Source organism: Topomyia yanbarensis, chromosome 3 (genome assembly GCF_030247195.1).
Source record: "Topomyia yanbarensis strain Yona2022 chromosome 3, ASM3024719v1, whole genome shotgun sequence".
In the NCBI taxonomy this organism is placed as follows: domain Eukaryota; kingdom Metazoa; phylum Arthropoda; class Insecta; order Diptera; family Culicidae; genus Topomyia; species Topomyia yanbarensis.
Window position 1 is genome coordinate 399,341,308 of NC_080672.1, and position 13,285 is coordinate 399,354,592.

General features: G+C 38.4%; 1 protein-coding gene across 6 annotated transcripts in view; it reads right to left on the bottom strand.

The window, feature by feature from the left end:
* Positions 1-4,649: 4,649 nt before the first annotated feature.
* Positions 4,650-13,285, bottom strand: part of LOC131694036 (trifunctional nucleotide phosphoesterase protein YfkN) — a 117,524-nt gene continuing 108,888 nt past the window's right edge. For all 6 annotated transcript variants that reach the window (XM_058982374.1, XM_058982378.1, XM_058982376.1 and 3 more), the window contains 3 exons: positions 6,166-7,490; positions 6,012-6,107; positions 4,650-5,956 (listed from right to left, as the gene is read on the bottom strand). In XM_058982374.1, the coding sequence (XP_058838357.1) occupies positions 5,876-5,956; positions 6,012-6,107; positions 6,166-7,490 (1,502 nt within the window). In that variant the 3' untranslated portion in view covers positions 4,650-5,875. The remainder of the gene's footprint in view (positions 5,957-6,011; positions 6,108-6,165; positions 7,491-13,285) is intronic.

A 13,285-nucleotide genomic window follows, 5' to 3' on the forward strand; every position in this document is an offset into this window, starting at 1 on the left:
GCAGGCATTTAGCGCTCAACAAATTAGTGCAGACGAAACCATTCATTTCGCACAACTTAAAGCACAAGGTTGTGTGTGACAATGCTATAATTAAGATCCTTCTGTATATGGACTATGAGAAAATGAATGTTCCGCTACAAGATCGGATACCGCTTACTCGCAGATTAATGTCACATTTGGGAGAAATGGAATCTATTTGGAAGGGCAATTATTGAGGGCGAAAAGCAAGGAAGATATTCGCGAACATAAAGGCAGCAACTACGATGATGACACGGAAATGTACAATAGCGAGATAGAAATGAACTACTCCCCCCAAGACATAGTTGGTGAGGAAAAAAATATTTCCTCGCCTCGTAAACAGGTTTTCACGTGCAATGGCTAAGCGCTTGCGCGAGATCTGTAGGATAACCACATAAACTCGTTATATTATTTTTATTGTTTACATAAGGAAATATATAAAAGACCCACGACCCAGTTTGTTATTTTTAAATGATAAGTTTTTGAATTGCACACAATTTTGAATTTCTGTATTAGGTCAGTGCACACTGCACACTCTGTTCTCTGTACACTACTCTGCGCTACACAAAAAGTATTTCAATTTATCTGAGAACGATTGAGCCGAGAATAAAATTTTCATTTCGCGTCATTTTAACGCAATACCATTTTTATTAACGCTTCATTTCATTGTTACGAGTAATTCGTTCCGTACTAATACACTGTTAATCCGTAAATCCGTGATATCTTCGACAAACGTGCAAAAAAAAATACTTTTAAAAGTGGATCGGGCAAAAAGTGGTAAAATAATAGGCAATCACGAAGAGGGACTAAAATGTTGGGACTGATTGAATCTATAAGTCAATAAGTTGGGATAACAGTTTCGATTTCATGTCTTAAGTATGTGACAGTCTTTCGTTCCGTTTTTGCTCGTCATGGAATAAAATGAGAGAGATAATCTTAAATAAGAGAGCAAAGAGAGGAAAAAATCAACCAATCTAAATCGACTCAAGATCACTCTTCTATCTTTACTATACACTCAACACGAGTTCTTTCCGAATTGCGCTCTGATCTTCTCATTTCGTCTTCGTTGCGTTAGGTGCAACAACTTTAATTGAAACTTTTTCCCAAATAGTGATAAAACAAACATGTAATCAGACAAACATTACAACTTTCTTCAAGAAATCATACATCTCTTCCAATCTTGATGATGATTGAAAAAAATCAAGAGCTAATTATTTTTATTCACAAACAAACCTATTACTAAACAGATTAGTGTTCATATTTGTTTAATGAATTGGCAAAGAGTTTTGCAAAAGTTTTATAGGAAACGGATAATTTGCTGTAATTTAAAACAGACAACTCTAAAAGAAAGCCTCGGCAAATTAGGTGCAAGTGCGATGTGTTCTCTTCCATGTGTCGGAAGCAAGTGATGCTGAAATTATTATCTATGTTTATAGTCTCTAGTTATTTTGGTGGTGTCATCAATGTTATATTTACCAAATTTTATGTAAATTAGAAGCATTGAGTAATCAGTGCTAAGTAATTTTCTTTCGATTTGTGAATAGATTCTGAGCAGTTTCGCTCAGTAGATTAAATTCTGGGTAGTTTCCATTAGTAGATTAAATCATTGAAATATATATTTGACATTGTCCAAAACCCCACGAATTCCGAAATAAAACCTTCAAATAAATAAATAAAACCAAAATGTTCAAATATAATATTTACTTAATCTAGGTAATCTTCTCAAGTTACAACGGTTTTGCAAGATTGTCAAAAGTCAATAGAGCTAAGGCATTCTTGCTTTGTAGTGAAATCAGTAGTTTTTGCACTCACTTTACATTTTGACTTTTACTATAGTTTTAGGGATCTAGGAAAATCAGTCTACGATATTTTTAATTCATAAGTACAATGATATAAAAAGTACCTAAAAAGAATCAACTTAAATAGATAAAAAGATAGTTATTCTGAGTTGCCTGATAATGTTGTCGAAGATAGTCTTTAACCCATTACCTATGAGAGTCAAATGAAAAAAACATGTGTTTTTTCAGGATTGTTTTGATTACGACATGATCAGTATCATTTAAATTGAAAATTTCATAAAGTCGAGTTAACGCAAACTTCGGATGAAGTCAAAGAGCTAGTAATAGTAGAAAGAAACCTGATCATGAAAATAGGAGTTGAACCTATTTTCTGCATCTACAAATCGCCTGCCTTATCAGAAGATTTGAAGCAAATTTCGACATTCACTTTGTTCGGACATTCTTTGCAACGGTAAACTTTGATTTCACACTGATATATTCCTATTCATGGGGACAACCTTGACGTTGGTTTCGTTCTTCTGATTAGCAAATGCGTGTAAAGTTTCATGAGACGGGTTTTTGGATATTTTTCTACTCATTCCAATTTAGCGTCTTCTACAAATTGTAAAGGTGTATCGAATGTGTAGCATTTTCAAGCAGCGTAGCATGCAGCGTAGCATTTTCAAGCAGCCCTTAATACTTTGAGCTCTTGACTATTCATTTTTGTAACTAGAGAAATTTCTAACTTGTAAATCAAAAATAATCAAATTTAATTCGTCGATGCACTATAGCCTTTCTTGTAACAGGCAACATATTATTAGAGTTTTTAGTGTCTATTGTCTTATTTTTGGAATTGTTTTCACTAAGAACTTTTCATAATTACGTTCAGTTTCCAGTGATTGTTTCAAGTCATCAGAATTAATACATTTATGCAATAATTTTTAAGCCCCTCCCGAAACAAAATCCTGGCTACGGGCCTGCTTCCCATTACGCCAAGAAGACGCTGTAGTATCTTGAACGGAAAAAGATACCGTACGTGCCGAAAGAAAGAAACCCCACTAACTTACCCCAGTGCCGTCCAATTGGGGTTTTTTCGGCTCCCTCAGTGCTTTAGTGTATAAAAATAATTGGCGAGTCAAGGATAAGAAGCAATCATACCAGGATCCGGAATTGTATCCGGAAGAAGGACGTCAGTGCCGTCCAGTGCTCTTGTGAGAACATCGCGACTAAGTTGCGTCGTACTGCTGACCTACTGGGCCCCTTCTCTAATATTCATTGACATTTTTTTGAAGAATAAGCATTATGTTTTATAATAAAAAATACTGAATTCGTTGAAGATTTTTTTTTTGTTTTTCAACTACATGACTAAAAAACTCTTATTTTTCATTGATCACCTGTTATTAGGCTTGCAGGAGAAAAACCAGGACAAATCAAGCTTTTTCCTCGACTTCCCAAGACACCAGGACAGTCATTGAAAAACCAGGACATGTCCTGGGAAACCAGGACGTATGGTCACCGTACCTACGAACACACAGTTCAAGGCGATGGAAGAAATCATGCAACCTCTATCAGACATCAGATATGCCTCAGAAGTATTTTCGGTAGATTTAAAACCAACTCTTCATTTAGTTATGCAACATTTAGTAACATTGAAAATAAATATCGACATGCTTCCGATTACACCAAGCAGTGCTGTAAGAATGATTGCCAAACGGCGGCAAAGGGAATTACGAGGTAGGATGCAAAACATTTATAAAATAATTAAAATACTGATAGATTACTTTTTCAGGTACTGTTTAGCAAATCTACTTCATCCCAAGTTCAAGGGACGATTGATGAAACAAGGCAAAGATAGCTCTGTTTTTGATACTGTTGTTTATCGTCTACTTCATGAACATGTTTCATGGAGTGAGTTTGAAATGCAACTTACAGAACAAGGAGGAACTGGTTCACAACTGACTCATTTGAATCATCAAGTGGCTGCAAAGACTCCTTGGGAGGAGGAGCTAAGAATGCTTACCAAGGCAATCATGGAAGATTCACCAATCACTCCGGCACTTACAAAATCAGCACTTGAGTCGGAAATAGAAGGTTATTTGAATAAAATTCCTGAATATGAATCAGTCACACCTGATACATTAGAATGGTGGAAGAGAATGACATCTCATCTTCCAATGTTAAGTGAAATAGCTAGAAAACTTGTTTGTATTCCTGCCAGCCGCACATCGTCGGAAAGACTATTTTCTGCAAGTGGGCATATTGTAACCCAACAAAAAACCAGTTTAGATCCGCATCACCTAGAACAATTGCTTTACATCCATGAAAATTACGATAAAGTTAACATTAAATGGGCATTAAAGGACAAGATTCAGCTAGAACGCGACAAAGAAAATAAGGATAATACTAGAAACTATCTGACTTCCAAGAGCTCGAAAAATTTAAAAGTGTGCGACATAGACGAAGACGAAGGAACGGTTCAAATAGATAGTGATTGATAACTATTGACAACAGTAACCACAAATAAACAAGTACTAAATAAATTTCCTGATTTCTAACACTGAATTTTCAACGAATTTTCTGTATTTTGTATGCAAAATATAAGTCTTATGAGTTATGAAAAATTTCGAAATTATTCGCAAAAGTTCGTCAAAAATAAAATTTTGTTTTGCGAACAACATTTTCAACACAAAATTCGGTTCGTTTCGTATCGCTTGAAATATTATAAGAAAGGTTCGATTCGATTCGTACCGCCATTTGCTGAAGTGTGTTTCGCCCACCCTTAATATGTATTAAAAAGTCGCCACGTTGATTGAAAAACACTGGTGCTTTCGGATAAATACCAACTGAATAAGATAACTTTATAAATAAAATTTATTTCTTCGTTTCTAAGCATTCGTTCTGGATTCACATATCTTATTTTTCAAGTAACAAGACACAAGAAAGCTACACTGTTAACCATTCGAGTACACACGATCGAGTCTCTTTGACATCCCTTGCCTTTTTATAGTTTCATAGGTTAATTAATCTATTTATACACTCAGTATTTTGAACTAACAACGACGGATTTATTGTGCTTATACTTTTAATACACATAACTAATATCGATGACCTCAGTTCGACCTTTGGGAGTATATGAATGCTTTAATAAATTGCACAATGGTAGTCTATTAAAGTAGCAGATTCTATATTGCAACATTCGTAGTACATTGTTGCTAGTTAATAAGTGTACCTGATAAACGAATCGATAATATTCGAGTAAACGGCAACAAAAATAAACTGTGTCGCCACACAGTGAAGCTGCTAACTTTCATTCCATCATCTAACGACTAACTAAATGTGAGCGTTTTTTCGGGGTAATAACTATTAAAAATTTACAGAGTTCTAGTTGAGTTTAAATATTTTATATACGAATGATTCGAGGCACGAATATGTAGTAACTGTATGGAACGAACATATAGAAATTATTCTATATTAGGGAAAAACACGAACACACAGCAATTCACACCATAAGCCTTCCATTGTGGTATTGGTAGAATCCTTCAATGCTAACACTGCCGGCGGGAAGATTTAATAAAAGTAATATTCCGTTAACTTGAAGTTTGTCACTGATAGTCGAATCAGTTTTGTGTTCCATTATTAATTAAAGGGCGGACTAATCTGTTTCGTTTTCTGAACTGGTATATGCATGGCTAAAATTTGTCTTTATCACGAATGATGTCACACCTTATAGTATTACGCATTAGAACACAAGCTCATACTGTTAGTATACAAACAGAAAGACTATCAGTTTTTGTTTGATCGGGTCTTACCGTCTAGCTGGGCCTTTTTCTTGAAGGCGTGCTTAGTGTTTCATGTTGAGCATTTCTAGTGCGGATAATGTTAAAATACAGATGCAATAGCAGAATGATCAATGTAATCATCAAAACTTTAAACCTGCACTGTTCATTAGCAATTATAACAAAAATGATTTCGTGTTAAAATCGCCAAAATGTTAATGATAAAAATAAATAACAAACTAGTGAATGAGCCTATAAAAACGATCGTTGTGGCACAGCCCATTTTACACGCACTCGAAGGACTTACGGCGTAAGTTCATCCGTTTCGGCAATTACCGAATTCTTCTCCATGGTCTGTCGCCGCAGGATCATTTCGTGCATGTGCTAAAATAAATGAATATTAATATATATTTAGACTGATCCATTAATTTATACTCACATCTTGATTTTGCACTACAACTATTCGATGTTGAATCGTGGGTGCTAACTGGCAGCTGTTTTGTTCCAGATCATCCAGAGATGCTCGCCTCAGTAGCTACGAAGGAAACGTAAATGATAAAACTTTAATTTTGTATATTACCGAATCTACTAACCTTTCCTCGGTTGACATGCTCCATACTAGCATGTCGAGGCTGTAGGACGGTAGATTTCCGCCGAATCGGTGTCGGTCCATCCAACTCGAGATTCTCCAGCATCTGAACCATACTGTGTCTTCGAGACAGCGTCACCAGCGACTGTCGATGCTTGGTGTGATGTGTCTTCCCCATTCGAACATCAATCGCCTTGAAGTGGTTCTGAATTGCCAGCCCAAGCTCGGGTGCCGCGTCGTCATCCATCAGTACTTTGCAACCCTTGAACATTGTATAACCATCACAACCGCCGTGAATATAACTTTTCACGCAGAGAGTGTAGGTTTGTTCGAGATTAAGCCACTCGTCTCCGACTCGAATCAGCAACGGTTCCACTCGTCTTCCTGGAGGTTGCGTTGGATCAAAAGCGAATGACATTCCGGCAACCTGTGGGAAGCGTCCCTCCAGCTTGGGATAGGTAGAAACCGAATTCTCCAACGCCTCGTGAAGAATTTTCCCGGTCACTTCCACCACAATAAGCGGATCTTGCATAGGAATAACATTAACCAAATCTCGCATCGTAAATGGACCAGCCTGATGAATGCGATCGGACCGGAATGTTCCTGAGTTAATCATGACCGCATCCGCCCCGGTCGCAGCTAGCGCTATATCACAGATCCAATTACCTAAATTCGTTTCCGACGTGCGAATCGATGCAAATCGACCATCCAATTCAACCGAGAACGTTCCCAACACCTCATCCATTTTGGATTCGATCGTTTCGGAGTACTTCTTCAGTTCCTCCTTCAAACTCGGATCTTCGTTGTACTTTGTTGAGTTTACATCAATCTTCTCCACCGTAATGCTAATCTTTCCCTGCTCATTCCGCTCCGTGTCAATTCCAATTCGGGAGAATTGCCGAAAATCGGTTCCCGATTTCACCACGTGCGTGCCCTCGATATTCAGTATCTCAAACACATGATCGTGGCCACCCAGTATCAAATCAATATACCCGGAGTGCTTAGCTAGTTCGATATCATTCGGCGTCCTCATGTGAGTCAAAGCAATGATAATATCACAACCCTGATTGTGCAGCTCATCTGCCAGCTGGTTACCGGCCTTGATGAAGTCAATGTACGTCACCTCGTTCGGATCGATCGTGGGCAGTGTATCGAGCCATTCCTTCTCCACTAGCCCAATCAGACCGACCTTTACGTCGTTGTGGTGTAGAATGTGTGTGATTTTCCCGCCACCCAGTGGCCGCCCGGTTTCGTCATCGACCACATTGGACATCAGCCAGGGGAAGTTGGACTTTTCGATCCACTCGGTCAGTACGTCCAAGCCGTGATCTGAAAGCAAGTCGGTAGTTTGGTGGTTAATGTATGTATGTATCTGTAGGGTAAGGTGGGGCAAATGCGACCTAGTAAATGGTTTTGGCTGTAGAATGGCCATTTTACATCGGATCAAGTCGTTTTATACACCAAATTAAAGGTTATACTTTATAAAGGTTATAAAGATATTTTATTCGCATCCTGATAAAATTTTGAAACAAGCGAAAAAGTTCATTTTCGCTGTTTTCAAAAATGGTGGGGTAAACCCGACCGCATATGTTTTTGGTCGATTTAGTACAGATATTACCCAAATTTTATGATTTTTCAATGATAAATCAATGAATGTTATGTTATTGAATTGTAACATGAACATAATGGAATTCAATGTCAATCTTGGAATGTCAAAATCACGAGCAGTAGCACGTAAAGATATTCCCATTTGCATCGGAGAAATTGCTCGACGAATACAATATTCATCAAGTTTTTGTGTCTTTCATTTATAATTATGAGCCATTGTGCAAAAAAATAATAAATAGTAACAATAAAAATATATTTCAATTTCATAAATAAACATTTTCTTAGCAAAAAAGCGGTCGGATTTACCCCACTATTTAGAGGTCGGATTTGCCCCACCACGTCATTTTTTATTACGAAGCAATTTAAAAAAAATATGGAAAAAGTTCGACTAAATTCATCTATGCAGTTTGTAGGCCTTTAATTGAAGAATTTAAATCCACTTACATTTTTATGCTACCACTAAACAATCAGAAATATCCTGTAGTCAATAATACACAAAAATCAAATCAAAAGTTCTAAAAACACACTTATTGTCGTTTGAGCATCTGAATGTAGACTAATAAAATGATGTCATGCCACCATTATGATTATTTTCGATGCTCTACACGACAACATTCATATTAGTTCGCTGAGTGCTTCCGATTTTCCATAACAGAGGGGGTCGGGTTTACCCAACGGTCGGATTTACCCCACCTTACCCTATTTATAAACTTTAATCTCAATTTACTGTTTTATACTAAGTTTTCATAAAACAAAATCGTTGCATCAGTCCAGAATTGAGCACATCCGAATTTAGTGTTATTAAACGATGTTATTCAGGCCCTTGAGTTAGTTTCATAACCCATTTGTCAGATGTACGAGCCCCGATCATGAACCTTCCGAATGTCCCGCATATGGCTGTTACTCGAAAAATAATTTGAGTGGTTTTCAGAACGAGCAGGATACTTAAGAGGAAAAGCTTCTTGAATAACAACGAAACTTCTGCAATGTTGTGTTTTCTCTCGATCTGAGTTATCGCGTATAATGAATTACTTTTAATAACCCGAATATTTGGTGGCCATTCCTGTAAGATAACCGCAATGGTATTTGAACCTTAAAAAACCATTCCCTGAAGTTTCCTCGTATCATTAGCGAAACGATAAACCAACGCTACCGACAATCATATTGACTATTCCACTTATGGTCAGCGCCACTTGTACCATTTGCCGAATAGGTCGTTAAGTAACGTTACCATTCAAAAATGCCAATTTCCTTAAACAAATTTTAGGGCATATTATAAGGGGAATGGTGATCTTATAATCCATTTTTGCGGTACTATATTGTTTTTGGATATAACAAGGTACATTAAACATTTTACCACAAACATTTCTTCACCATGCTGTGCGATTAGTATAATCTTACACTACACACAATTCATTTAATGTTTTTTTTACAATATGACAAATCGTGATGCAAAACAAACATGGTACCATACCACAAATCGTTTCGATCATTTGGTGTATTGTAACCACAGATAACCATTTCTCGAATAGTACAGTTATAGTTTGCGAGTGACACTATGCGATGGGCAAAATGTGATGAGTGTGTATAATAAACTACTTTATCGACACTATCAAATGCGGCTGATGTAAAAAGAACTTTATAAATGTTTTTTTCTGATTCACCCAAGTTTTCGTTTAAGTGCTATAAGCGAATTGGCCTTTTTCGATTCGAAATCTCTGTTTATGGGCCCAGGATCGATTCCTATGCATGGGAAACGGAGTGAAGTGGATTTCGGTCGTAGTGTCACGCAATAATTAAAATGGGGGAATACGAGAAAGAAGAGGCAGTCTTCAAGAACACTTCGTGAAGACCGCTTGATCCGGCTTTTTCGTGGTACCGGAGGTGTGATGGACGATATTGATGTGGTGTGTCGGTTGCTTCTATCGTTGGGTACGGAATGAATTTTGTGAAGAGTAGACTCTTGGATGAGGAGATTAAAAGAAGAAGCGCCACCTCAGATTCAAGTGGTGTAAAAAGTGAAACCGTGGCGTTTTATAACTTTTGAAACTTTTTAGTGCTTTGATTGCCAAAAAGAATGGCACAAAATTTCAGATTGCCCTGAGAAAAATACTTCGTCGCTTTCATAGGTCGAGATTCATTGTGGTGTATTTGGTCAAATCAAAAGGCAAGGTTGCCAGCTGCTTTAAGGACTACGAGGCGCAGTTTGGTTCCAAGATTTCCCGCCTTCGTTCCGACAATAGGGATCTTTAGGAGTGTGCGGGTTAAGGCATATTCTGATGCACATTAGTACCGTGAGTTGATATCTCAGTCCTTTTTCAATTGTTTGGCCCGAAACTATTGAAAAAAACATTTTTTAGTTTGTTTCCTTTTAGGACAATAACACATCCAAACCCATGCGACTTGCACGACTCTATAGGTTGCCTTATCAGATCTACCATAGTTTACAGATGAAACTTGGGATAGCAGGCTGCTAGCGGATTGAAAAAGTACCAGATCATGCTGTGTGGGGTGCTGTCCCGGTTAACAATGAGGCGAACGAGATATTTGCAGATACGTCATTTAGTAGGACAACTGTCAGTTTGCTGGTTGAATTTAATTTAGTTTTTTTTTAATTTAAAAATCATAAAAGAATAATTAAGGTTTAAGAATGATATGAGTGTACTCGTAAGGACACCCGCTATCAACACATATGAAAAACTGGCACAATTTTTCCAAATTAATGATCCCTATAGCGGGGAATATGTCGGCAAAGAGATTCGTTCGTTTTGTCGGCAGCAGGGAATCAGAAGGGAGTTTACGGTCCCTTATTCATCCGAACAAAACGGAGTTAGTGAACGGAGGAATCGAACGTTAGTGGAGAAGTCCAGTTCGATGCTGTTTGATTCCGGTATAGACAATTCGTTCTGGAGAGAAGCAGTTTAAACTGTGGTGTTTCTAACCAACAGAAGCCCTGCTTTTGCGATTGGCCAAAATATTCCAGCGGAGATGTGGAATGGCAAGAGACCGGATGTTTCGAAACAAACTTTTTGGCTCGTTTGCCACGTTCCAAACGAAATTCGTTAGAAGTTGGACCATAAAAGCTGGAAAGGAATCGTGGGATACGGGATTAACGGATATCGTGTCTGGAACGCTAATGAACGACACATCGGTACAATTCGTGATGTTATCATTGACGAGAACACAATAGTTAAATCAAGCGATAAGGAACAATAGAAGACAACAATTCGTGTATCGAGCGGATCAAATTCAAATATGAGCTCACAGGAAAATCAAAAGTGCGAAAGGGGCATTCAAACTGAATCGGATCTTGAAGATGGTACAGAAACAGAGGATTTCGATACCCAAGTAACAATTGAAGTTTTATAGCACGCTACAAGTCTAATCTAAATTTTATCAGTCACTTTATAACTACCATAAAATCACAATTGTTACTAGAGTAGCTGTGTTGATACTACGCTTGTGTAAGAGAGTTGTAACGGTACTTGGATCGTACCCAGTAATGAACCAACAACTGGAACTCAATGCAAGGAGCCTCCTGTGTGGCAGCAGGATTATGACATGACGTTTGCAGGTTTCGCTTTCGAAGCAATTGAATATGTTGACAATTTTCCAAGTACTTTAGCAGTGTTGAAGAAGAGGAATGACTGGCCACAATGGTAGGGTTCTATCCAGGCAGAATTGTACTCTTTGGACCGAAATAGTACGTGAAAGCTAGTGAAGCTTCCTGCGGCAAGGAATGTGATGTCTTGCGAATGGGTGCTCAGAATTAAACCCGGAAATGGAGTAGAACCAGACAAGTATAAGGCACGTTTGGTTGCGCGTGGTTTTGAGTCAACGTCTTGGTTATGACTACACTGAAACCTACTCCCCAGTAGCTAGAGAAGACAAACTAAAAATCTTGTTAGCTGTGGCGAATAAAGAACGAGTGCAGGTCCATCAAATGAATGTTCAATCAGCCTTCCTCAATGGCAACCTGGCTGAGAAAATGTATATGTCGCAACCGGAGGGCTACGAAGTAGGAGAAGGATTGGTATGTTGTTTGAAAAAGTCGCTTTATGGCCTGAAACAGGCCTCAAAGGTGTAGAGTGATAGGTTTGATAGTTTCATTATCAAACTTGGATTTCCGCGAAGCAAGAATGATTTGTGTCTCTACTTTAGAAGCCTTGGTGGCAAGAAGGTGTTTTTGATATTATATGGTATATTGATAATAAGTCACGACAGGGCCGGCGGAAAGCGTGGGTAGTATGGGTAGTACTACCCACTCAAAAAATAACCGAGTGGGTAATTACCCACTCTAAATTTTGAACCATTTCAAAAAATTTAGATGCGCAACGCATGTATTTCGCACTACACACATTTGAAAACATCGATGTACCACAATTCTATTTGCATAAACGAACGTGATTTAATGTGAATGTAATGTAAGCGTGTGCATTGCGAAAAGGCAAAAAATTCTTACTAATGGACCCCTCACCCTATGCTTTTTACCCACTCGGACGTAAAGTGTTTCGCCGCCCCTGGGTCACGACATGAATCACATAAATATAATCAAGGACTGTCTGTCCAAAGAGTTCAGAATGACGGATGCAAAGAAGGTATCGTGCTATCTCGGAATGAAAATTGAAAGGAACATTGACCAGAGAATAATGCGAATCAGCCAGCGAAGATATTTAGAGACCCAAATGATGTGATAGATCGACGCTTTGTAACGGGATAAGTTTTAAAGGTGTTCGTATGTACGGCTGTCTGGAGAACGACTGAAGCTGAAATGGTTTGCAAAATTATGTGGCTTAAGCGATTGATTGAGGAACTGGGTTGTGAAATGACCGCTGCTGTATCGTACTATGAAGACAATAAAAACACAATAAGGATTGTTTGTGAGCCAAAGGTTTGAAGTCGTCTTAAACACATCGATATTAAACATCAGTTCGTCTGCGATTTGGTTCAACAGGGGCAGATTAAGTTACGGTTCGTCCCGACGGAGGAACAAGAAGCGGACATAATGACGAAGGGGTTACCTGCACAACAGTTTCGTAAGTTAAGAGGAAGAGCCTCCTACCGGCAAGAGCCAGAAGCGCCTGCACAAACTTACCGATCTTTGTGAACAATTCGACAAAGTGCAAAGTGAAATAGAGGCGCAGTCTGAAGTGCCCGAAGAAATGAACTAGATTTTTAATCATCAGATGGAATTCAAGAAAATGTATTACCACGTGAAAGGGCGCTACATCATACTATTTGGTGTACCTAACCTCCTCGGAAGCAGTGAAGGGACAATTGATCTGAAGGAGCAAACAAGTTGCTCCTTAATTCGAAATGACGTCGACAGGCTTCAGCTTCGAACTCAAAGTCGCAAATGGGTGACCAAGTTGGTTCCGTAAATCCTTCCCGACCGTTCACTGATGCTCGAGCGTCCGGAGCCCAAAATCAATTCAAGGGGCGATTGCCTACCATCACATTGCCGATCTTCAGGGTCGACCGAAAACAATGGTCCTCAGCCAAGAACCTCTACGAAA